At 40.0% G+C, this 27,174-nt stretch overlaps 1 protein-coding gene across 4 annotated transcripts in view; it reads right to left on the reverse strand.

Moving 5' to 3' along the window:
* Nucleotides 1-3,734: 3,734 nt before the first annotated feature.
* Nucleotides 3,735-27,174, reverse strand: part of AspRS-m (aspartyl-tRNA synthetase, mitochondrial) — a 73,964-nt gene continuing 50,524 nt past the window's right edge. For 3 of the 4 annotated variants that reach the window (XM_089591613.1, XM_089591624.1, XM_089591618.1), the window contains 3 exons: nucleotides 4,602-4,811; nucleotides 4,346-4,538; nucleotides 3,735-4,278 (listed from right to left, as the gene is read on the reverse strand). In XM_089591613.1, coding sequence (XP_089447739.1) covers nucleotides 4,109-4,278; nucleotides 4,346-4,538; nucleotides 4,602-4,811 — 573 coding nt within the window. In that variant the 3' untranslated portion in view covers nucleotides 3,735-4,108. The remainder of the gene's footprint in view (nucleotides 4,279-4,345; nucleotides 4,539-4,601; nucleotides 4,812-27,174) is intronic. The other variant, XM_014349945.2, reaches the window with a different exon arrangement.

Consider the following 27,174-nt stretch of genomic DNA (forward strand, 5'->3'; position numbering starts at 1 on the left):
AAGTTGCTGTCTTTCTTTGAAAGCATACGTTTTGTAATTTAACGCTAACCTGTATTTTATATTTTTTCAACCAAAATTTTTCAACTTCTAGATCAAACTGGAAACTTTAAAAACATTCTTTGTCAAATAATTTTTACGCATCGAGAAACGTTCTATGGCTCGTTAGCTATTCTTCATAGCTTTCGAGTGAGCACCTCTGTGCATCATTTTACAAAATTGCTAATATAAAAAAAAGTATAATAAAGTTTGAAAAGTATGTCTACGAATAAGTAGAAAAATTAATTTAATAGATTGTATCTATTATCATAAATTATAAAAATTTAAATTTGTACTTAACTTGTTAATTCTAAATGAACAAGTTGAGTTTTTTTTGTCTTTTCTCATAAAATTCTAAAATTATATCATACAATGAAGACATTGTAACTTAAATACATGTGCTAATATTCAGTCATTGTCTGGTAGTGAGCTGGTGAAGGTTATATTTATGTATACTAGTAGTGCTTTGATGCCTATGTGCTCCACGTACCAATCCCCCACTACCAGATGATGATTACGTAAGATAATTAACTACCAGATAATGATTGAATGTATCAAATAACATTGTATTTAAATTACAATATTTTACTAAAATCATACGATTTTGATCGTTTTTTGAAAAATGACAAAAGACACTTGACCTTTCACATTTAAAACTTACAAATAAGCAATAACTAATTTCTATATCATTTTAAATAATACGTCCCAAGACCTTTACAAGAACGTAAGATAAAGAGACAAATAAAATACACAACTACTGCATTATACATAAGATAGAAATTTAAACAGTCGGACAACGTCAGAATGGTGTACAGCACAATAACACCACCCCATAAGTACCACTCTGTAAAAACCTAACACTTTAACGCCAAGTCAACAATTTAAAAGATAAGTATACTGCAAGTGAGAGCAAAGTAGGCCTTTGGGCCGACGGCTGGTTTCTGACAGACAAAAATGAAAATTATTTGTTTGTAGAACGAATCTAAAAGTTCCACCCTTAACTTAGAAGTTCGGAGGTAACACTGTATTAAACAGGGTTGCAATAGGCAATTTCCATAAATTTGAAATTTACAATACACATAAGAATAATTACACAGTACGTACATAATGTTATGACTTGGTTATCATAATCGTAAAAATACTTGCAAAAATCAGTTAATTTAGAATATTTGTTTTTACCTTTTTACCTCTTGTATGAGATTACCTAACTGCTTAGACTTTCAACACTTTTCAAGATTTCGTTAGAAAGTAGATTATTTCAAATATGCATCTTCAGTTTTTGTCACATGTGGCGCAAAATTAGCCAAAAAAAAAAAAAAAAAGTACTACTCTAAGTACCAAATTAAAAATGTTCTATAAGACTTTACAAATATTTTCAATTGTGGATAAGTTTCTATTTATTCTAGTAACTAGAAATATAAATACCCTGAAATTTTGACTGTAGATTCATGTAGTATTATTTTACCATAGGTTTTAAGCTGAATGCAATGGCACAGCTTTGAAAATGGTGATGGAACTCTTTAACAGATCAAACGATGAAAAATAACGAAAAATGAAAAAGTATTTGTGTATCTTTTTAGATGTTTTGGATTGTTCTTATATTTTTTTTTCAAACATAATCAATTTTCTTTCTAAACAAGATTTTTATCTTAGAAAATTAGTACACCATGTAATAAAATACAAACAATTTTTATAATAATGTGCTAATATATTTTTTTGTCTATGTATGCAGGATATTTCCTTTTTTTACGTATCCTTTCGTGAAAAAATTTCTTCCTAAAATCTTGGGTGTTATTACTGTCATTACAAACTGCTGTTATCTGTTTATTTGTACGTTTATAACAATTATTTCTGAAACCGCTTATGATAATTAATTTTTATCAATCTAACGTAATTTTTCTCAAGTTAAATTTATATCTATCTATTTTATTCTACGTTTTAAGTAGAACAATATGAAGTAACATGACAAGTGGATAAATAGTAACAAAGCAAAAAAAAATGCATAATTAATTTTAATTAATGTTAGTTGCATAAAAACTATACACACCTACACATACACACAAAGTTTGATTAATTTTTCTTACCCTAGTATATTTTTATTATTACCGGTAATTTATTATTATTACCGCTTGAATATAACACCGATCGAGAGGAAATATGAGATATGTATTTGGCACACGGTACTAATTGAAACAGACATTGTGAGTCGGCGTGAATTTTGTATAGCTGCCCCGTACGTCAGTTCTTTCCAATCTGTTTGAGATCACAAATGAGCTAGAAGTCAAGGCTTGTGATTTTGTTTTATATCAGATAGTTGTAGTTTGTTTATAGTTTACTTATAATAGCTAAATATTGTGAAAAATTGTTGAAAGGCAGTTAAAATACTGTTTACTAAATAAATCTTATGAGTTGGATTATAAGGAAACTTAGAATTTCATTCACGCAATCTTAAATACGCATGCATCTGACAAAAATAACACACAATTTTTTTAAGTCGATATCCAGATAACTAAAGAAATTTTAAATTAATACAGTCATCCAGCATCGCCTGAAATGCACAACGTAGGGGAAGACTTGCCATTCATTGTGTGTAATAATTTAAAACAGCACCACCTGAATGACAAGAAAAGGCGATGCTAGGTAACACAAATACAAAGCCTTTTATGGGCTGCAAACTTTGTTAATTCTTTCTTGTAATTTTAACTTATATTTGATACTTAGAGTATGGATTTTTAGTGTTAAAATTTTTTATTGTTTGTGTTAAACAAAAAACGATTTTTTGTTACATCATTTGTTTATTTACATTTTTAACTATAATATTATAGTTATCTGTTTAAAACTAATTCTTGACACTGAAAATCGATACTTTATGTATCGAAAATGCATAAAAAATATAAATAACAATTAGCAAAGTTTACAACCTATAACAGGCTATATATAGTATTATCCAGCATCGCCTCTTATTGCGGTGCAGTTGGCGCTGTTTTGGATTACTGCACAAAGCGAATACATTTCTTGTGTATGTGTTTAGAAAGTATGTTGTGAGAGTATTGTTATTGCTATTACAATTGATTTAAAAAAATATTCATTTTATTTTTTTACATCATTAAGGACGTCGCTCCAAACAATGTTTTCTATTTCCTTAAAATTGTCGAATTCATTTAAGATAAACTTTTTTTTAGAATTTTTTATTTAGATCATGCAGCATAAAATTTACTGTAGGAAAATAAAACATACAGAATTTATAACCATAAAAATGATACAAACATAATTTATCTCAATTTTGTCTTTGCGACTTTTTATAGTGATAGTAAAATTTAACGGTTAGGGAAATTATTTTTCCTATTTTGGTCGTGTTTTTAAACATTTGAACGTTTAGTGCGCCCTCAGTAGAAATCATATAGTTCGCACCTAGTGCGCATTCAACCGAGGCAAGTACAAGGAGTCTTCCGGGCTCTGCTTTGCAGGTCTCTTGGGCCGAGTGATTGCACTAGTGATATGCGCCATCAAGTACAAACATTACTATTCTGTATAAATTAAAAGGTGTTATAGAATAAGTTTCTGCATTCAAAATTATTTTTAGACTGAATACTTTGTTTCCACTTTTTTTACATATAACAGTTATAATTTATACACATTTAATTTTTTACATATATATATATATGTATATATATATAGTTATAATTTTAGGGTCCATATTGTACTTAGATAATTTTTTTATTCTGAGTCTTGTTTTACAATATATTTCCTCTGATATTTAAAAATTTCAAATAAATATTATAACGGCATGCATTTTATAATTGAGTTTATGAGGTTAAAGCCTCTGTTGAAGGTAATCTAGTGCATCTATATTTGTATTTCACAATATTTACTTCAATTATTGCGGTATGACCTAAACACTATATTTTATTGATACGACGAATTTTGGTTGGGGGAATAGGATATCACTGCATTCCATTTAAGACATCACTTTCACGTGTAGAATTAGACTATATTACAAATTCAAATATCGTGTTGCTTATTTAAATATAGACGGTCATAGAATGAGGAACTCTTTTGCAGACTACAACTTTCAGCATTTATTAGTTTTGCAAATTTTTATGTGATATTGTTCTTTATCATTTTCAGAAATGCATGAAGGGGCTCCAGACATCAAGTCTCGTCCTTCCATTGTTTTTGGAAAAGCCATAACTTCTTTGATATTGGATGCATTACAAAGTATAGAAATATACCTATCCAAACCTTAAAATAAGATTTTATTTATAATATTACTATTAACGTGCAAGATATTATTTTAAGAGTACAGTACCCGTTTTACCTAAAGCAATACCACCGTGAGGAGGAGCACCACTACCTAGAGCTTCCAAGAAATATGATAATTTCGAAGAATCAATTTTCAACAGTTTTAAAATTGTTTCTTGGAGTTCTTTTTGATGAATACGTACGGATCCACCACCGATTTCAGATCCATTCAAAACTAAATCGTATTGTAATCCTCTAACCTTTATAGAGTAATTAATGAAAAATCAATATGCAAAATATATACAGATTAAACAGCAAAATACCTTTTGAGGATCTGTACACAACTTGTTGATATCTTCAGGATGAGGTTGAGTAAAAGGATGATGAGTTGTCTCTAAAACCTTACAATCACTTTCAGTAAACAATGGAAAATCATAAATCCACACGAATTCGTAGCTGGAAGATCTAATATGCATTCCTTTTGATTCTAAAATATTTATTAATTTGACTCGTATTTTTCCTAAGAGCTGTCTCTGAAAAAAGTAATATGGAATTTTATTATGAGTTCGGTCTGTAATTGCAATAATATATATATGTGTATATAAGGGATAAATGTAGAGTCAGAAATTTAAACTTTGCTCCGAAAAAATGATATGTAGATTTTAATCAGCTTTCAAATTGGCGCAATATACCAATAGTCGACTTATGCAAATTTGGACAGTTATTTCGTAAAATGTCTTGCATAAAACAGTGACATGGTAAATTCACAGTATGCTCACGGAAAATATCCCGACAATTAATTGTGAGTTACATTGTGGTTTTACCATATTTTTGTAATTGTTATCTTTGTACCAGTGTCAGTTATGAGGTATTATAACTTAAATTCAGCTAAAGCGCTAATCCTGTAGTACCAGAACGCTACGAGAAACTTTAAGAAGCAGACGAAGTCTCAGCATGCGCGCTGTAGTCAATTGCACGGCGAAAAAAAAAACGATTTAATCTTATTTTTTTCAGTAGAGAAAAAAATTAGTCATCCCCCTACAGAATTTTCTCAAGATTATGGGAAAAATAGTTTTGTCAAAATCAAAAGTCGGCTTTATTTATTTGTTTAACAACGTATTAAAAAAATGCCAATTTTTTAATTAACTTTTTGCTTACATCTCCGCTTTCGGTGCCCTCAGAGAAATTTTTCAACGACCAATCTTTTCGCTATAAAATTTCCTACAAAATAGACATTTTTGCAAGTACAACATTTATTGAAAAGGGTAACTCCCTCGCAACTTTTACTTGTTCGTTTTTTGATAACTTCAACATTATTTAAGGTTTACATCAACAATAAAACGCTTCCATTTGTACCTCACTTTTGCGACTAGGTGGCCGACCGATTACGGTGCGCATAAGAAAAAACACGGACTGCGACTGGCGTTTGAATTTAAATAAGCTGTTGTACAAAATTATAGTTACAAACATAGTATTTAACATTAAACATGCTTGATTAACAATTTTTTATTTAGTATATCTTCATTTGATTGCAGGAAAAAAATTGATACACTTACAAGAGAGATTTTCATTCTTCTAATGTAGTTGGCATTTAAAAGTAGAGTTGGCATTTTATTTTTCTCATACATTTTCTTCAAAAACTTTTTTTTATTGCATTTAAAAAGAGTACTAAATCGCTGAACTTGCACAGAAATGTGTGAATACTGTTAAGAAAAATTGCTTCAATATCGAGCACGTTGACGTTACGATTGATAAAAAAGACAGCGTATAAGACGATTTATCGGAAACATCTTTAACCCCGGACAAAATACCAGAAATAATGGATGACGAATCTGATACCAATGTAACGCAAAATTTTGTAGACAGACGACAGTTATTTCAAAAGTAAATCATTAAAAAAGCAAAATATTAATGTATCAAGAAATTCTAAAATTAAATGTATCTAAAAATTTGAACAAATACATTTTTCTTATTTCAAATACTGTTTGTATTTAATTTGGCAATTAAACATGTTCAATTTTTTATACGATGTTCGTAACAGTATAATTATGTCAGACTTATTGAAATCGAAACGCCAGCCGTAGCCCGTGTTTTGACCCATGCGCAGTGCAACGATTTAGTCAACTAGTCACAAGAGAGGGATACAGACGGGAGAGCTGAGCTATCTCGGCTGTTACAATGTGACATTTTTGATTTTTTTTAACTTTTCTTTCAATGAAATTAATAAAGTGCTCCGGCAGTGTTATGCAGTAATACATGAATATGAAACAGAAATTTTATCGTAATGAAAAAATTAAGCATCCGTCTGTTATTGAAAAAAATGCCAATTTCTCGTACCTTGGCTTCAAAGTAAGCTAGAGCATTTATTTCTTTTTTTAATTTTTTTTTTTTTTTTTTTTTTTTTTTTTTCATGAGAAATGCAATGACGTTTATTGAAAAAAGAAGTACGCAAAATTAAATGAGATATTTACAATTGTTTGAGTTACAAAATACAATTTTTGGCAGTAAAACGTCAGAATACACAAAAATAGTTTTTTTTCATTTATTATTATTACTAACATCAAATACAATGTTCTTACCAAAGCGAAATGTCGATAAACCGACCGTGAAGTTTGTAATAATACTTCAAAGTTTTACTTTGAAAATTTAACTTTCCAAAAACTAACAATTATCTTTCGATTTTACGAATAGCTATTTTTTGTGCATTAAAATATCTTTATTTTCTTATGGTTATGTTCAAATTAACATGATAGTTTTTTTTCAGTCGACTGAAAACTTTTTGGTATAAAAAACTCATGCCTGTACTCTCTTGAAATCAACTTATTATCAACAATAAATAATGGATTTGCAAAAGTATGTAATTCATAGAAAATCTTATAACAAAGAGATTGGCGGTCGAAAAATTTTTCTAAGAGCAATAGAAGTGGATGTATAAGCAAAAAACTAAATAAATAATTGGCATTTTTTCCTAAATTCTTAAATAAATAAGTGAAACCGACTTTTGACTTAGACAAAACTATTATTCCTGTATTTCTGGGGAAAATTTGTAAGAGAACGACGAGTTTGGTCTCTATTGGAAAACATGAAACTAATATTTATGTCAATACAACAGCTCATATGTGCAAGGAAATTGTTAGCATAACAAAAATGATATGTGCACCCTTAAATGCTTGAATGGAGATTTTTCAATCGTTTCCTATGATTCTCGGAGTGATCTTACTATGAAGTTATCTACGGGTAAAATTTCACTTGTAAATGTTTGAAATACGAGTATTTTTTAAATTATCAGTTCTGTCAACAGTGTGAGATGTTGATTACAGATATTTTCTGAGTTGACATCATGCAGCGTAGCTGAAAAAGATTTCTGCTTGACGGCAACTTCAAACGTATCAAAGTATTGAAGGGACGCCAAGGTTCGGATTCTCGACCACCAAGGCGGAATATGAACAACGGATCAGATACAAAAGACCCCGGCACCGGAAAGCCATATCCCCCTTGCAGAAATCACAACCGCGCTGCTATAAGTGTAAGTGCACTTAGGCCACTATACTCGGGATTGTCCTTATAAAAGTCAAGGAAATGAGAGGGGGCAGGCGTAAGCGAGGGTATTACGCCACCTCTTTCTCCCAAACCCTTACAGGCCACGGTTGCATCGGAGGAGATGCGTCAATTATGGCTGCAGCTTGAAATAACCGGGTACAAACTGCGAGCACTTTACGACCCTGCCGCTACTTGCACTGTCATGCGAGCAGTGAGGCTCCAGATAGCCAACGCCAGCGGGTGTTAATTATGTCCCGAGAAACGTGGCAGCAGTGGCCGATGGACGACCGTCATGCACTCTAGGCTTTGCCACCCTACCTTTCGAGCTAGAAAGAATAAAGCGGGACGTAGACGTCATCGTACTGTCCAAGTTAGACACTTATTATAACGTTGGTGCTAACATTATCAACGCTTTTAAGACCGTGCATGATCGTGTCGATAGAGTTATGGTGCTAAAAGGACAAGAGACCAAGGTTCCTCTGGCGATAGCAGGCTTGTCAGCGACGGGCGAGATTCGACTCGCTGCCATAGGGTTGACAAAATCTTGTGCAAGCAACAAGAAGAGTTGCAGATACTTCTGGACCGCTACGTGAAGCGTGAGGCTTCCCTAGGGTGCACTATGTGTGTCGAGCACGAGATCGAGGTTACGACCTTGCGACCTATCAAGCAGAAGAACTACCCCATATGTGGCAAGATCCCGAAGGTTATACACACCCATGTAAGTGAGATGCTTGAGAGCGGCGTGATCCAGGCATCCAATTGTGGCTGGGCAAGCCCCGTAGTCATGATATGCAAGCAGGATGGCAAGTTCCGATTTTGCATTAACTACTGGAAGATAAACGCTATAACAGTGCCCCGTGCGTATCCATTGCCACATATGGATACCATCCTGCGCAAGCTCAGGAGGGTGCGTTTTAATTTAATTCTCGATCTCAGCAGCACGTATTACAAGATACCATTAGCTGAGAAGGCTAAGCCAGTATCGACATTGACAGTTCCAGATAAGGGACTCTTTCAGTTTTAACGGTTATCTTTCTGCCTGAGTAAAGTGGCAGCAACGTTCCAGCGACTGATTGACCGCGTTATTAAACCAGAACTCGAGCACTATGACTACGCTTACCTCGATGACACAACAATTGTAAAGGAGACATTCGAGGAGCATCTCAAATAGCTGGAGCACATACTAAAACTTGTTCCTGATACAGGACTCATCCTTAATCGCGGAAACAGCGAGTTCTATTAATCAGAGGTGAGATAGTTTACGACCAGATGCAGCCAAGCTAGAGCCAATTCCGATATTTTCGGCCCCAACAAACTTGAAGCAGCTTAGGCGGTTCCTAGACATAGATTGTTTGGTACAGGAAGTTCTTGCCAAACTACTCGACAGTAATAGAGCCGATAAGTACCGAGAGTCGCACCATGGCAGCGCTAGTGTGGGAACCTCCTGCTGCAGATCCCTGGTACAAAGAGATGGTACAGAAGGTACGGGACGACCCACGGGGACACCCGCGATAGAAAATCGTCGGGAGATACCTATACACGTATCGCCCCGATTCTACGGTCGACGAGACTTTTGGTGACACCAGAGCCTGTAAGCTGTTGGTACCTTAAAACCAATCCGATCAAGTAGTTCAGGAGTGTCATGACACACTATCTACCAGCCATCTTGGCCACGAGAAGACATTCGCGCGCGTGTTTCGGCTATACTACTAGCCGGGATGATACCAGGACGTTATCCGATACGTATGGAGCTGCTTGGTTTGCCAACAAATCAAGGTAGACCAGAGGTTACCCCCAAGAGTCATGGGGCGTAGGATCATTACCACTCCATGGTAAATAGTGGCAACGGACATGATGGGTTCCCTACAGAAGACGACGCACAGCCACGAATACATCCTCGTGATGAGACCGTGACCTGTTAACTAGGTGGGTTGAAGTCATGCCGTTACAGCGAGTTAATGGAAAAGCTATAGTAAGTGCGCTGAGGGAACATGCCATTTGCCACCATGGAACCCCGGAAGTGCTGCTGACAGATAACGGTACCGAATTCCGAATCAAAGACGTTGATGAGCTCTTAGAGAGCCTGGGTATGTGTCACACGCTGAAGCCGCCGTATTATCCGCAGGCAAATCTGGTCGAACACTTCAACCGCACAATCAAGACCATGATTCAAGCTTTCGTCGAAACCAATCATAGGTCATGGGACGAGAAGCTGCACGAGCTTGTTTGCCTATAACATGGAAAGTAATGCTCCCACAGATTTTTTCCCCACGATGCTTAACAGCGATAGGGAACCTGATGCCCCAGGTACGAAGTACTGACAGGTTGATTCGACAGCCCAGCAACACCTAGAGAAAGAGGCACTAGAAAGTCGGAGGCAACTCATTGAGCGTTTGCCGATGCTGCACGCAGAAGCAGCCTAGCAAAACGATAAGACACAGGCCAATGTCACCCGGCATTACAATGTCAAGCACCATGACGTGGTTAACGCTCCCGGTGACCAAGTATCGTGGAAGAACCATGTCTTGTCCTTGGCAACGCACGGCGTGGCGGCGAAATTGGCCCTAAAATACGTCACCATCACGAGGGCATTAGATTCCAACACGTACGTGTTGGAATCTAAAGAAGGCGCACGCTCAGGCCCTATACACGTGAGGCAGTTGAAACCCTATGTGAGTACAGCCTCAGCGACGGCAGGAAGACCCCCCTTTTAACGACTCAGGGTCCGAAGAAGAATTGATCGGCACTCTCCAACCACCGGTGGAAAGCAGCAAACTGACAAAGGGCAACCCACCTAATGCGAGCCTACCTAATTTAAGTAAGGCTGTCGTGAAAAATTAATTTTTTTCAATTTTTTCGTAAAATTTGAAAAAAAAATGTTTCATATAAAATGACGGCTTGTGCAAAAAACGCACGGTATAGGAGTCCTCACAAAAATAATCATACCTCAAAAGTTTTGCTGATAAATAATATAAGGGAGGGCTCTCAGAGACGATACCCTAGCAAAATGAAAATTTAAAATTATATAATCCAGATTTATACAACTAAAGCCTGTATAGTATGTACACCTTTAACACAATAACTTGGAATTTATGAGCTCTTGTCTTCTTTAACAAATAGTATTAATAATCAATAAACAAGCTTCTACAGCCAGATTAACTTGAGTGCTAAAGGCCTTAATTTCGAATAAATAAGGTTATTAAAGATTAAACACGAGCTTTAAAGAGAATAATGAAGTTTGTTAGAAATACTCCATTTGCTAAAAACAATTTTGTTAATTATTAAAGAAGAGCCTTTGGAAAATAGTTGTTGTTTTATTTAAAAAACCCAATGGCCATAAATAAAAGACGATAAACAATAAAATGCTTCCTTTTCAAAAGTTTTAATTAAATGATTAAGACTCAGATTTTAAACACTTGTTTTATTATATTCAAAACATGCTTTTAATTGTTGTAATCAACACGCTCAAACCAAGTATGGAACCACAATGGATAACTTATTTGGTTTGAACGTGTTGATGTTTGAAACATTTATTGACTAATGAATTTAGAATTAAAAAAAAGATGATTTTTCCCTTAATTCAGAGCAGTTTTCACAAGTAAAACTTGTTTGTAAGTATATTAGGAATATGGTCTTAAATTTTCTCTTATTCGAGACGTTCGAAACATTGTCAAATTAACATCTCAGTTCGAAAAAATTACCGAAAATAGAGTTGTTTCTAATTTTATTCTACCATCTTATGTATGTGCACATCGAATATTTTTTATTGTTGAGATGCGAGAAATTCAAAAAGTTAACAACCAGTTTAATTTAATTTGGTGTATTATTTACACAAATAATACTAAATGTTTGGAAATTCAAAGTGATCAGTGATCCGTTGATCACTGATCACTTTGAATTTCCAAATTCACCGGAGGGCACTGATATATACTAGCAAATCAATACTAAATGTTGGTAAAAAATGTATACAATACTAAGTTAATCGATACATTATATTTTTCTTAACTTTTGCCATACAAGAAAACTTATTATAGGTCCAGCAAGAATTGGCGATAACAAACGTAACATTCCATTATTTTGCTTAATAAAAAAAATTGATTATTAGGCAGGCAAGCACCAGCGATAAGTAAGAAACAGTTTATTAGCTTTGTTCAATAAGAGAAACAATTATAAGGCAAGCAAGTATCGATGATATGTAACAAACTGTTGTTCAGTATGGTTTTTATTATTTGGCAATGGAATATTGTCAATAATTAATGCAACAGGTTTACAGTACTGTTCAAGGACGTTCATCACAGTTAGCAGGGAGGAAACTCGAAAGCGGTGAGGGGAAAGCGAACAGGTGACAGCACCGGCAACTATTTAGCTTCAATGAGTATACCTATATACATGCACCTTATCCATATTTTTTTCATTTTATTGCAAAAATAACTCGTCAATCTCTCTAAAAATTAAATAAAATATTAGTTTTGTGGTATCGCGTCATGCAAAAAAAACCATTTTCGTATAAATTCCATTTTCATGTGCCATTTCCATGAGGTTACATGTTGAATGAAAGTTTTTTCAACATTTAATATCCAAGCGAGCAAGCGAGCAAGCATTTACAGGAAATAACATAAAACCACTAAAAAAGTGGAGGGTAGCAGGAGTTTAATTACCATTATCACGTATATTTGGGGTGGCTGAATCTTAATCTAGTATCTGTCTTGCCATAACACGTCGATTTTTTTAACCTCAAAATTCAACGTAGAACATCACATTCAGTTAAATTGCAATTTTTTCACTAATGTACCGGATTTTTTTTAAAATTAGATTTTCAATTTTGTGCTAAGCAAGGTACATAAAATTTTGAGAAAAATATATGCTATGAAACGTGGCAGAGTCACCAAGAGTCACATTCAGTCAGAATACATATTCTGTTACTAATTTTTCCTGCATAAACAATTTTTTGTTATTCATTTATGTATTAACTTCATTTTCAAGTTTATACTTAGTGAGGACCATCAAATTTTCTGGCATACCTCTGCCATGAAAAGATACGGAGTCATAAAACGTCACTTTGAGTCAATTTTGATATCATCTCACTCATTCGTCATGTATTTTTTATTTTTTCTTATTTATTTACGAGTTTAATTTTGTTTTATAGTACATTCAAAGTAAGACACATAAGACTATGAGATATAAATTTTATATGAAATGTGACAGAGTCACAAAACATCACATTTGCTCAGCTGACAATATTCTTCAATCTGTTATATATTTTGAATTCAAGCAACACGAAGTACATAGCATTTTAGCATTTTTGGAGTCCAAAAATTTTCCGTTTCTTTTGCATCGATTCTAAAGCATGATGTGTATTTTTCTTTCATAGCATCATTAGGTATGTATTTACGACTCAACCGTTGTATGCAGTATATATATTAAGTTTAATCGTAAATACGTAATCAACGCGAGAGAGATGGAAAATTCTTGGACTCTGAAAATACTATGTACTTCGTGTTACTTACAAATTACTGTGAAAAAACCTCAAACTTTAGCTTCTCCTATGTTTTGGCGTCCTCAGAAAAATCATAAAAGGGATTGTTACTTTTGTTTATGTAACGTCAATGGGATCAATCTTCATAATTCATCTAAAATTACGTATGCATCTGTGAAATCCGTTTCTTTTCCTGTGCTTATGAGTGACACTGATAAAGGTAAAGGTGTTTTAGAAACATTTACGGATAAAAATTCTGCTGATGAGAGTACAAGCAATACATATAAAGATGTCACATTATCAGAAGAATCAGAAGATGAAAGCTCTGGAAACCCGAATGGTTTTTCTCAAAAAGAACTCAAGAACTTGGTTGAGAACGTGGAACTTTCCAAAAAAATCTCTGAGTTTGCAGCACCACAGCCAAAAAAGAAAAATTGCTTAGCTCGAGGAACACGAGTAAACATTTTATCGTAAAAGATATTTTATATTCTAGAAGTTTTTTTCAAAAGAAAATGATTTATTGTAATGTAGCAATATTGAAGATCTTATCAATGATGATGAGGTTACATATGATGCGAATAATTGACGTTCGTTAGGACAGCGAAGTGGATTTACGAAGTTTCCCTGCTTTATCTGTAAGTGGGATAGTTGAGCTCTAGATAAACATTGTTTGTAATTCACGCCTCCTGCCATGGACAAGGGGCACTACCGGCAGAAGCGGGAGGCGTGGATACTTTTGTGAGGGTGTGTGTGTGAGCGAGGATATATGGGAAGATAGGGTGTGTCGGTTCCGTGTTCGACCTGTATCACATAACTTTGTAGTTAACTGCAGTTAACTTTGTAGTTAACTTTGTTGTAACTACTCAACTGATTAATAAAACCAAAACTGTACTACACTACTTAATACTATAATAAAGCGAACAATTTTGTCCTTCGAGCCGGATAAGAGACAACCACGACGCCAACAGCATACAGCAGTCTCGGTCAACCCAGAACATCCAGGATCGCTCGCACTCTCGGGCCATGTAAGTAAACATGCTGAGAGCGAAACATTTCTGCGTCCGAGAACGCATCAAGACGTTGGAGCCTTGAACGCACGCGATGCATACCACGGTCAATTTGCGACATTGAGCAGCGAAGTTATGAGAACGTCAAGGGTCGCGACGACCTCGACAGATCCTACTGCGCAGTCTGTTCAGCGCCGTGAGCGCGGCCGCTATCTTGCATCCAAGGGGATCTGCATCGCATTGCACATCACAAGTGGCTTGGTAACGAGACCATGATCTCTCACTAAATCAGCGACAACCAGGTTGCTCGTGCCGACGTACGTCGCGCGACTGCCATAGCCACGACACAGCACGGTCAGGGGCTTCGTGTGCGACAAGACTCCGCTTGGCTGACGAGCGTTGAGCTCACAACAATATGTTCTTTCAGGGAGGACAGTAACTGGGCTGATTTGCTGGCGACTCAGCAGAGCTTGTTGGAGGTTTTGGGTCAGTTCGACCAAGCAGTCAACGGTGTCGAGGTCTGGAGCCTAGGGCACGTGGAAGCCAGGATTGAGCTACTCAGCAGCTATTAAAGCGACTTTGTGGCAAATCATCAAGTGTTGAATCAAAACCCCCCCCCCAAGGACAAAAGAGCAACAATAAAACACCTGTATACCTCTGGCGAGGGTAGTTACCTGGAGGCTAAGTCACGCCTACTCGATGCTAAACTTGGACTCGTCCCCCCTCCTCCACCAGCTCTAGGAGGTAGCTCGCAATCGACACACATGGGCCCTCGCTTACCGAGCATCACCATCCAACCTTTCTCTGGCCGGCACGAAGATTGGCAGTCCTTCAGAGACCTCTTTCATGCTCTCATCCACCAGGACGCACGACTGACTGACGTCGAGCGACTTTATTACCTGAAATCGAACGTACAGGGTGAAGCGAAGGCAGTTTTGGACACGTTACAACTCGTTGGCTCCAACTACACAACGGCATGGAGTTTGTTGACTTCAAGGTTCGAGCATCATCGACTTCTCGTGCACAACCACATCATGGCGCTGAGAGGGCTCAAGCCACTGCGAGAAGAGACGGCCGCCGGTCTTCAGGGCCTGCTCGACACCCTGGAGAAGAATCGCGATCAGCTACGAGCGCTGAAGCAGCCCGTAGATCAGTGGGATGCGTGGATGGTATCCTTCGCCGTGACTGCCATGGAATCTTTAACTCGCAGAGCCTGGGAGGACGAGCTCGAGAAGTTGGAAGCTAGCGTCTCGACACCAGGAGAAGTCGCTTCGTTCACCAACCTGACCAGCTTTCTGCAAAGACACGGCCGCTCGCTGGCTTCAGTCGAAATATCACGAGGCGTACGCTCGATTGGATATCCTTCCGCCTCGCGTTTGACCGGTGCTCGACCCCCGGTGGCAGCGCTAGCCAGTCGCAATCACCGATCGCTGGCCACTACTGCAACAAAGGCTGACTGCCCTGTCTGCCAGTCACCTCACTACCTGGGTCACTGTGGACAATTCCTACAACTCGATGAACCTGCGCACAGGGCACTTGTCGTTCAGTTAAAGTTGTGCTTTAACTGTCTGAGGCCCAGGCATGTCACTCACTCCTGCCCGTCTCAAGGCATGTGTCAATAGTGCAAAGCGTTGCATCACAGCCTGATCCACGACGGCAGCCGCAAACGCTAAGCCGAGGCGGACACACACAGCACTCAGGCCAAGCAAGCGTTCTTTGAGTCGACAGTCACAGAAGCCGTGGAAAACGTCGATGCAGCTACTGATCCGCAGTTCTGACTAGCTGTGCTGCCCACTATCATTGTCCAGTTGAAAGTAATCAGTGGACGATCGATTGCAGCACGAGCACTCGTCGACACGTGCTCGGAGATAACAATCACAACCACTGGGCTTGCTCGGAGACTTGGTGTACGACTTGAGTCAGAGGCTACATCCATCTTAGGCGTCGGCGGAGCTGGCCCTGCTCGATCGCAAGCCACAGCGCAACTGGAGTTGCACGTTCAGCCGTCAGATTGGTCGCTGCAGTTGACCGCCCATTGTTTATCCAAATTGGGGATCCGCGCTCACGCAGCCAGACTTCCTCAAACTGTCGTGGAACTGTGGCAGGATCTTCCTAACTTGAAAGACCCGAACTTCGCAGTCCCAGGTGAGGTTGACATCCTCCTCGGTGCCAATGCTTATCCTCATCTGATCCAGTCAGGGCTCGTCACGAGAGGGGAACTCATCGGTCAGCGTGAGAATGCTAGATGGACCGTAGCCGACCGAGTCCAGTGCCACACCAGCTCATCGACAACTGCTGTGAGCCTCTCAACGCGGGAAAACGATCCACCTTGGCACGATCGGCTGATCGCCCTGATGCAACGCTTTTGGGAACTAGAGGACGTGCCACGATCGGTCCGCCAGTTACCAAATGACGTGGACTGCGAGAAGATTTTCGCAGAACATCAGCGAGCTGATAACGGGCGCTATATCGTTCGACTCTCTCTAAAACGCAACGGAAGCCTACTGTTAGGAGAGAGCCTGACCAGCGCGACAGCATCCTTCCGCTTGTTACGTCGACGGCTGCAGCGCGTCTCGGACATGGCTGTCGAGTATGCCCACTTCATGACAGAGTACATCAGTCATGGAAACATGCGGCAGTTGAGAGTTTAGGAGTTGCTAGTAGAGACGGACTCCATGCACTACATTCTGCACCATGGGATCTGGCAAACTAGCGATTTGCGGAAAAGACTGCGCGGCGTCTTCAACTCCTCGTTGCCAACCTTGATGGGCTACAGTCTCAACATCGCGCTGCACAGCGAACCGAAACTTCACACTTGTCTGCCCAGCGTCCTCCTGCGTTAGAGAAGGCACCGAGTCGCTTTCTGCGCGGACGTACAGGTGATATTTCGCCAGATACGAGTCGACGAACGAGACGTAAGCCTCCAGCGAATCCTTTGGAGCGCCAACGACTCTAGCCCACCAAAGCATTTCCAGTTGCTCACCGTGACCTATGGCGAAGCGAGCGCTCCATACCTGGCATTACGAACGATTCTGCAGCTGTGCTAGGACAAAGGAAATGCCTGGCCCGAGGCTGTGCCTATCATCAAGAACGATCGGTATGTCGATGACATTCTCTCTGGCGTCGATGACGTCGAGACAGCCCGGCTTTGCCGAGATCAGTTAATCGGATTTATGAATGCTGGACTTTTTCCACTGAAAAAATGGGTGTTCAACAAACCCGACTTACCGTGCGATATTCCAGAGGACTTTAAACTCAGGCCAACCTGGCGACAGCTCAGTGTAGACAGGTTTGTCAGCAAGCTTGGAGTCAGCTGGGACCCACTCATCGACTGTTTCCACCTGACCCCACCTCCCATGCGATCTCAGCACACCAAGCGCTCTATGCTCGCCGCCCTCGCCAGCCTTTTTGATCTTTGTGAATCGATCGCATTCATAGTTCTCGTTGCAAAGATGATTATCCAAGATCTCTGGCGAGCGAAACTAGACTGGGATGAAAGTGGGCCAACCTCCCTAGCTCAACGATGGCAGAACTTCTCCACTCAACTGCAGGACGTCTCTGGCTTGACCATTCCCCGCTGGATCAGCAGCCACCCCGCAACCATGCTACAGCTGCACGCGTTCGCAGATGCCAGTCGCCAAGCAATAGCAGCCGTTGTGTACTCACGAGTCAAAGACCCAGCCCACGGGATTTGCGCGCGCATTCTGTTATCCAGAACAAAGCTAGCTTCGATCAAGAGCTTGCAGTCGAGTAACTCACGACCCACGTGGATGACGATATCTCGGTTGGAACTACGCACTGCCCTGTTGGCTGCCAGACTCTTCCTCGCAGCTGCTAAGAAGTATAGTGTCAGCGAAGAGCACTGTCACGCTTGGAGTGACTCACAGATAGTGCTTCATTGGATCCGCTCGTCCGAGCCCACCAACAACTCGCTGATGGACAACTATGTAGCGCACATTCAGGAGTTGTTACTCTCACATATCTGGAGACACGTTCCCACGGACTCCAATCCCGCGGATGTGGCGTCTCGGGGAATTAATCTTCCCTCGCTCCAACGCAAGCGTCTGTGGTGGGAGGGCCCCACATGGTTGATGTCTCCACCAGCGTTGTGGCCGATCGGAACCCCAAATACCACTGACTTGGGTCACCACCCTATTGATGCATATGATCACCTGTGCGGGGCCACTCAGCTTAACGAGACACACATCTTGGAGCGATTTTCGGACCTTGATCGCTTGCTGCGCTTTCTTGTGCGATTGCGTCGATGGGTTCGATTTAAGCTTAAGCGTGATGCCACCTTACCGGTCCTCGAAGGAATGACAAGCACCGAATTATGTGACGCCTATTTCACCTGCGTCCGTCTCAGTCAGCAAGAGTTTTTCTCTATGGAAATCGAGAGTCTACAAACAGGAGACCACGTTGCAGCCAAGTGACCACTGCTAACCCTCGATCCGATCATCGCCGACGATGTGCTCCAGGTGGGCGGCCGACTTCAGCACTCTACGCTTTTCTTTGACAAACGACATCCACCGATTCTGGACGGCCGATGCCCTTTAGCGGAGCTGGTGATACGCTGGGCCCGTGTTTGAGCATTGCACGGAGGAGCCCGGTTGACCAGCGCATTTGTCGCCCGTAAAGCCTGGATCATCGGCGGGCGGCGCCGAATCAAGAGCTTCTTGAATAGGTGCCTCATCTGCACCCGCTTGCAGGCGCGGCCAGCCACTCAACATATGGAACCACTGCCAGCTGCTCGAATTACTCCCGCTCATGCATTCCAACGCACTGGCGTGGACTATGCCAGACCTTTCAACATATTGTCGGCCAAGGGACGAGGCTTCCGCGCTAGTTAGGGCTACGTAGCCGTGTTCGTCTGCATGGCCTCGAAGGCAATTAATCTGGAGCTCGTGAGCGATCTATCAACCGACACGTTTTTTGGAGCGCTTACCAGATTTTATGCACGTTGAGGCCGAACAACCGAGATCTAGAGCAACAACGCTACCTGCTTCCGTGCTGCCGATCGCAATCTTCGTGACGCCATCCAAGATGCTGAATTGCGCTGGGATCGTATCGCTGGATCGTTGGCCAATCAAGGAATATCTTGGAGATTTATCCCCCCTAGAGCCCCACACTTCGGAGGACTTTGGGAGGCTGGCGTCAAGGCTATGAAAAGCCATCTCTGCCGCACCATCAGACCCCGTAATCTCACCTAGGAGGAGTTTTCCACTGTCCTAACCAGCATTGAAGCCGTGCTCAACAGCCGTCTGCTCACGCCGTTGACAGGAGGCCCAGACCATTGGGATGTTCTCACCCCCAGGACATTTTCTAGTCAACGGATCTCTAGACTCTGTCATTGACTCCAGCTTTTCCACTCAGAATCTCGATCGTCTCACGCATTGGGATCTTGTACGCAGCATCAGAGCCCAATTTTGAACTCACTGGAGCCACGAGTACCTGAACACACTCCAACAGCGGCCTAAATGGAAGGTCCATCGGCAAAATTTCCAGATCAACGACGTCGTCGCCGTGTTGGATCCCACCCTCCTCCAGTCTAGCGGGTTGTGGCCGCTCGGCCGAATCACCCAGGTCCACCCCGGGTCTGATGGACTCGTCAGAGCCGCCACCGTTTGAACCAGTACCGGTAAATACGTTCGCCCCATACGCCAACTCTGCCTCCTGCCCACAAACCTCCCCATCGCTGACGACCAAGCTGATTCAGGCTCAACCGAGCCAGACACGGCGGGCGGAGATTTAGATCATTTTAGAAATGAGGCGGGCGGATTGTTTGTAATTCGCGCCTCTTGCCATGGACGAGGGGCACTACCGGCAGAAGCGGGAGGCGTAGATGCTTTTGTGAGGGTGTGTGTGTGGGCGAGGATATATGGGAAGATAGGGTGTGTCAGTTCCGTGTTCGACCTGTATTGCATAACTTTGTAGTCTACTCAACTGATTAATAAAACCAAAGCTGTACTACACTTAATTTTTATTTTTAAAACTTTGGATGTCTCATAAATTTGAAATTACATTTTCTGGCCTCACACATTGATTACTTTCCTGAAAACCTTAGACATTTCAGTAAAGAAAAGGGTGAGAGATTTTCTTAAGATTTTAAAAAGTTTAAAAACGATATCATGGGATGTAAGTATATTATCCGAGTACTTTTGGTTGTTAAAACGAGAGACATTTAACACTCATAAAAGAAAAGCTCTTCGAATATAATTTGGAGATAATCGAACTTGTTATCACTCTTAAATACAAAAGAAATAATTCTCTTTGTTAAAGTAATTGTGAGAGGCTAGGGGACTCAAGTTAATCAAGCACCCCAAATCGTGAGAGGTAAGGGGACTCACGTAAATCAAGCACCCCAAATCGTAAGAGGCAAGAGGACTTACGTTCATCAAGCATCTCAAATCGTGAGATGCAAGGGGACTCACGTTAATAAAGCACTCCAAAGGAAATAAAAATCTACTACGTCCATGTCGTTGTTTCTGGGTAATGCTAAATTTAGGTATGATAAGTGGAGATCACATACAGTAACAAGAGTTTTTTTATTAAACAATACTGTTAAACAGTTTGGTCACGCATCACCGATGATTGTTCCCTTAATAATTACTTTTTCATTAGTTGATTCTGCCAAATAGTTAAATTATTTATCACCAATACTTGCTTGCCTCTCAAATAATATTTTTACTAAACACTACTGATAAACATATTGGTACACTGACCAATGTTCGCACTCCAAGTAATTAGTATTTCTATTAATCGCTACTGAAAACAGTTAAATTACTCATCGCTGATGTTTACTAGCCTGATGATAAATTTTTTTTAAGAACTGAAAAAAGTTTGTTTCATATCACCAATTTTTGATTGCCTAATAAAAAGTCTTACCTTAATTTATAACAAAAAAAACATGCTAATCGATGATACTTAATTCCTATAAAATTTAGTGTAATAATTTTTTTTAATTAATATTATAGACACTAATAAAAAATATTATAGACACTAAAAAAAAGAGGTACTCATAACCAATGTTTACTTACACAATCAATTATTTTATATAACAATGATGTAAGAAACTTGGGTTAACAATTGTCGATACTTTGTTCACTGGTTTTTTAATTTTTCTATTTTTTATAAAATTTCATTGAAAATCAATGTTTTCAATCACCGATGCTAGCTCACTCAATAATTAATTTTTATACAATCGAGTAATACAAGAAAATTTAACATACTTATTAATGATATTTACTTACCTGAAAGATTATTAATTTTTTTATTTAATACTACTAAATCAGTAGGTCTTATAAGACCACCCATACCCACTAAAAAACCCCTCTCCCCATGCCGCGTAACTTTTGATCCACCCCGGAACCACGTTAGCATTACTTCAGGGTGGAGCCACCAGGGAGACCATCGCGTCTCACAGCATTAACGAGCTAACTCGCCACCATTTGCTAGAGGTACTGATGCTCTCGAGTCCTCAAAAGGACTCGGGATCCCTAAGGACCAGCACCTTGTCTAGCGCTTCATAGTAGGCCGCCTACTTAGCCAGCACCACTATAAGCTTAATGCTTTCCCTTGCTTATAGGTAAAAAGTACCCAGCGCAGCGTGGGTCCACATTAGACTGTCTTTTAACTCAAGGCTTTTTTGCCTTATTTTGATACTGCTTGGGCCTTATCCCTGGCCTCTTTTAGGGCTCTTCTAAATAAAGGGCAGCTCCCGCTGCCTGCTTCATGCTTGTTGTGCGTTGTTGGGCAAAGGAAGCACCGTGCTGGGCCTGGACACTCTTTCTTCCGGTGGTTTGAGCTTCCACACCGGAAGCAAAGCTTAGATCTGTTTTTGTTCTTACAGTTGCCTGAGACGTGCCCATATCCCAGGCATTTGTGACATCTTGTTACTTCAATTCTTCTTCGTATTCGGCAGCTTACAAAGCCAACTCGTAACCTGCCTTCATTTTCTACTTGTCTGGCAGATGCTTCGTCCACCTTAATTAAAGCCAGCCTCTGTCCTCTGGCATTTGGCTTTAAGAGAGCAACTTCTGGCTCCTGGCTCTGATGTCTAAAAGTCCTAGCGAAAGCCTCTTTGACCTCATCTTCCTCTACAATGGCATCCAGGTCATCGGAAATTATCTCGCCTTTTTTCCCTCCACTGCAGGGATTCAAATGAAGACTTCCAAGCGTTGGTATACAAATCTTCTTCAGTAAGACAGCGTTCTCTTAGCAGCTCTGCCTCTTGAAGATGCTTAAGCGCCGCTTCGAGCCCATTTTTAACAGCGTTCGCTGTGTTGCCGTACTTATCATTAATCAGTTGTATCGTCTCTGCAATGTCATTCGTTGCTGATTGGACTTTATCAGCAACTTGCTGTCGCTTTACTCCGAGCCTAGTGACACTTTCTTCTAAAGAGGCAAGCTTCTCCCGGGTCTGGTTGCTAAATACTGAAACGTTGCTGTCCTCGGTGTCGTTAGTGCCTATACTCGACAGGCTTCCTCTTCGTCCATTGTCTGTAGGAAAAGGCCATGGAACATTTAGCAGTCCCTGTTGGCCATGAGACACGTCTTTGTGCCCCCCCCCCTCCCCAGAATCTGTGCGGCCTGCGACAGTCACCCGGGCTTTCACCAGATCGGAACTGCCGGCGAATTTTCTCAGAGAGGTTACCACCAGGGGTACCAGTTTTGCATCGACGTTTTTTATTTTGGCATCATTTTGAGTGTCGTACTGACCCGCGAAGGCCAGCACTACCCTTTTTCCCTAGAAATAAGTATTTGGAAAGGGTTAAAACCAGGGCAGCAGTCCTCTCTGTTACCAGAGAGAACCGCTACTTGCTCCGGCCGGCCGTGAGTCGCCACTCTCCCTCAGTCCCACCCGCGGAGACTGCCCTTGCGTTGAGTAACAAGTGTAAGAATGGTGTTCGTGTGTAATGTATGTATATGTTGGTACACAACGGTCATCCCAGCGAGACGAGCGGCAGGTGTACAGTCCCACGACCACGCAGACAACCCAACAAAACGGGCTGGCGTAAGGCACTAAGGTGCCGCCATATAGCCTCCTCAGTGGTAGTAAGCCTAGATTAGTCGGCCAACTACGTCTTTTTTGTTTATGAGGCGTACAGCCATATCAGATGTGGTTACCCAGACTTACCTGGGCCTCATCGTCCGGCTTTACCCGCCGCCAGGCCTCCAACGCAAGACCGGAAAAGGACCCGCCACACGCAACCCAGAACAATCCGTAAGTGTCCCTGTGTTTGTTTAGTGAGAGTGTGTAATGCATGTATCTGAGAAGAATGTTTTAACCGCCACTTACTTCTATACACGACGGGTGCTAGTTTTTGTTGGCCCGCATCAAGCAACGGAGTGCCACCCACGGCAGCAGCAAAAAGCGAAGAACAAGGAGCACAAGCAGAGCCGGCCCATGCATCCACACCGATGGAGACATGGGGCACTAGTTCCCCGTCCACACCACCGCAGATACATACGCCAACGCCACACACGCCTTCCGATCCACGCCCCCGACCACCACCATAGAGAGCCACCCCAGCTGCCCATCGTCACCTCATATTTTAAGAGGATGCCCTATCCGCCACCCGGGGAAGCGCCCGGTATGGAGAAACTAGCGAAAACCCTACCCGGGACTAAATCAGTAGGTGGTGCGTTGCTATATAAACATACCTTCCACGAAATGATCCTGTGTACGATGGTGCTTCAATTCTCGGTTGAATCAGTATATATACGTTAATTGGGTGTGGTTTTAATTAATATTTTAATATTTTATAAACAAACAATTATAACTGTATACAACTCAAGTAAGAAAAGTTTAAATTAAAGCTATGGAATGTCATGCTACCAGGCCGGCAAGAGAAAAACAGTACATTTTCATCGAATCTTCCGACGATTTCAAAGCGACTTGCTACCACCTACACTGGTTACATCTTTAACGTCACGCTCACATCTGTCACATACGCTGACACACTCATTCCTAGTCCACATTTAATACCCACAATATATTTGTATCGAAAAGGCTAAGACAAACCATCTTGTAGTACCGATTTGTCTTCAATAAGGTAGTATTATACGGCAGTGAATTTTGCTTTGGAACGATCATTATACACAGATTTTTTCGATACATATTATTCAAAGATCGAACATATATTTAAGAAAGCATTAAAGGTACCCACTAAAAATTGTAGATTGGTCAACTATATGGTCAAATATACCCTTTTGTTATATTTTTACTTCTAAAAATCTCTATTTTACATGTAACATTATATAATCTCTGGAAATCTCCCAATTTGTTTGGTATGAAAGATTACTTTTAGATGAACTTTTAAAATTTTCAAATGGATCCATAAGTTCTCTTTTAAGAAAACAAAAATGAAGGGCTCGAGTATGCGTTAAAGCGTGTATGCAAGTGTATCTATATAAGAAAAATAATTGGCAACGTTGCTGCATATTTGCGCTTAACTCACCTCTCAGAACTTTCACTCAGCTAAGTGTGATGAAGGTTTGTAAATCAAAAAATCGCCTTACTCACGTATAAAAATAATTTTTTCAAGTAAAATGCAATAATAATCAATAAGTGCGTCCACACAACCTTGTATGAATAAATTATTAATAAAAAAAAGGTTTAAAAAAAGTTAAACTGTTTGATAATTTTTTAAAAATTTTAAAACAAAATGAAAAAATTGTATTAAAAATTATTCATTTATTAATATATATTAAGCTATTACATAGCTTTTATCGTGGGCTTTGAGCACGGCGACCGAATCAACAAATTCCGTAACGAAAATAAAACCTAACACCCCTCCACTCCACCCACCATGTAGCTTGGCCAAAGTTTGCTTAACGTGTATGTATATGGTACGACTGTAAGAAGCTCGCACGGATCGAGATGAGCTGCTCCAAAATAGGACGAATACGAAAGCAGCTGTTTGTGAGAAAGTATATAGGTGTACAGGTATCTATCATATCTTTATAATGCCACACTCACCGCATGTGCGCGCCGTACGTATTAATGAAGGTATATGTGTATACATAGGTGTACCTATGTACAACAGTGAATAGCAGTTGCAGGTGAGTAGCTGTATGCGTAAAATTTGTGTATTAAGTTATGACGATTAGACTTTATGCCAGGTCCAAAATCATAAGTCGCGCCATTGTAAGGGCAGCGTTGTCCGTCGATCATCCGATTGGCAACGGTGCCTGTTTGGGTTGCGAGGGTCTGTACCCCGTTGAGTGTGTGGGACGGCTCTCTCGATCCGGAGCCGGCATAGCGAACACATCGCGCTTACGATAGTTACGAATTGTACTTAAAGGGTGACGAGGCGAAGCTACATCCAACGCTTTCTGCATCCGGCTCTGGAAGAGAGCCTGTTTTGTTACACTCGCTCATAGGTACTGTCCTCTCTTTATATACTCAATCTGTGTTTCGTCCTGCATCAGCGGATGCCTGAGTAAGAGCAGCGCTCGATTACCAAAAATATATGGCATATTGGCCTCTTAATTTAATTAAAATCATTCGGTAGCATGCATGCAATTAATTGCCTAGAATAATATAATATACGATGTAATACTGTAAACTTATTTATAATAAACGCCTCGAATCAAGGCCTTACAAATCAACTCGCAGATTCCGGTGTTTTCTCTTTAATTTTTATTCAAGTACGTTAATCACCTCACAAGCTTTACAAAGAGTTTTAAATATGAATTAACAAAGTGCATTTATTAATGAAGAAAGTGATGAAAAAATAGTGAAAGAAAATGAGTGAGTAGTTTATATACATAAGTTTTATTATTATCATAAATGCAGTATTTTTTTTAATTTTTAAATTAATATATAATACTGCTAGTAACTTGACTTTTGCGCAGATTGATCTTTAAGTACCAAAATTTAGCGACGAAAACGCGTTAAATCCGTTGGAATTTCTGGAAGAAGTAGAAAAATTTTTTGAAATCAAAAATGTTCGCGACGATAAGAGATTGACGATGTTAGAAATTGTGTTGTAGGGGAAAGCTTTACTGTGGTATCATTTGAGAAATTTAGAAACGTATGATGCATTTAGAATGGCTTTCGTAGGGGAATTTTATTCGGTGCCAATCCAGATCAGGGTTAAAAATAATTGGTCCAGCTGCCGATATCGAGAACAAGAGGGAAACTTGCAGACATATTTTCATAAACAGTTAAAAGCCTCAAATTACATTTTACCTAAACTTATTGAATACGAAAGAAATTATATTATAACGCAGTACTTGCCATGGGCGGTGAAAGAAATGTTGGCCTCGGTTGACTTACAAAATACGAACGCTATAGTACAAACTTTGGCTCAGCTTGACGCTGTGCAATCGGAGCGAGGGCGTATCGGTGAACGTAAATATAACTACAATAATCAAAACAATAGAGCCCTAGAGGTTAATCAAGTCAAAATCGATACTTGCGATCCTCGAGGTTTTCAGTATAATCAACAAAATAATAGAGATAACGTTTACTCGGATAGAAACAACTGTAATCAGAACTATCGATATAATATCAGTCACCCAAATTTCCAGCAAAATAGATTCTATTACGAGCCAAACCCACGTAACTTTCGCCAATTTCCGAATCCTCAAAATTTTCGTGATAATCATAAATATAATGTTCAGAGCGGTGATGTGAGGATACCTGATACGCGTTTCCCCCCATCTATGGCAGCCCCTTTGATAACACAAAACCTATCTGAAAATCAAAATAGAAATTTAATTTTTTAAAAGATGCGTCGAATTTTGGTCCGTCGGCACATCTACAAGTACATAGTTTAATCACAGATCTTAAGAAAAACATAATAACAAAGAAGGACCAGACCAACAAGTTAAAAGGGACTGAAATAGCGCGATCCCCTCACGACT

This window comes from Copidosoma floridanum, unplaced genomic scaffold (assembly GCF_036245765.1).
Source record: "Copidosoma floridanum isolate Cflo_tuat_1 unplaced genomic scaffold, Cflo_Japanese_pri ptg000001l, whole genome shotgun sequence".
NCBI lineage: Eukaryota > Metazoa > Arthropoda > Insecta > Hymenoptera > Encyrtidae > Copidosoma > Copidosoma floridanum.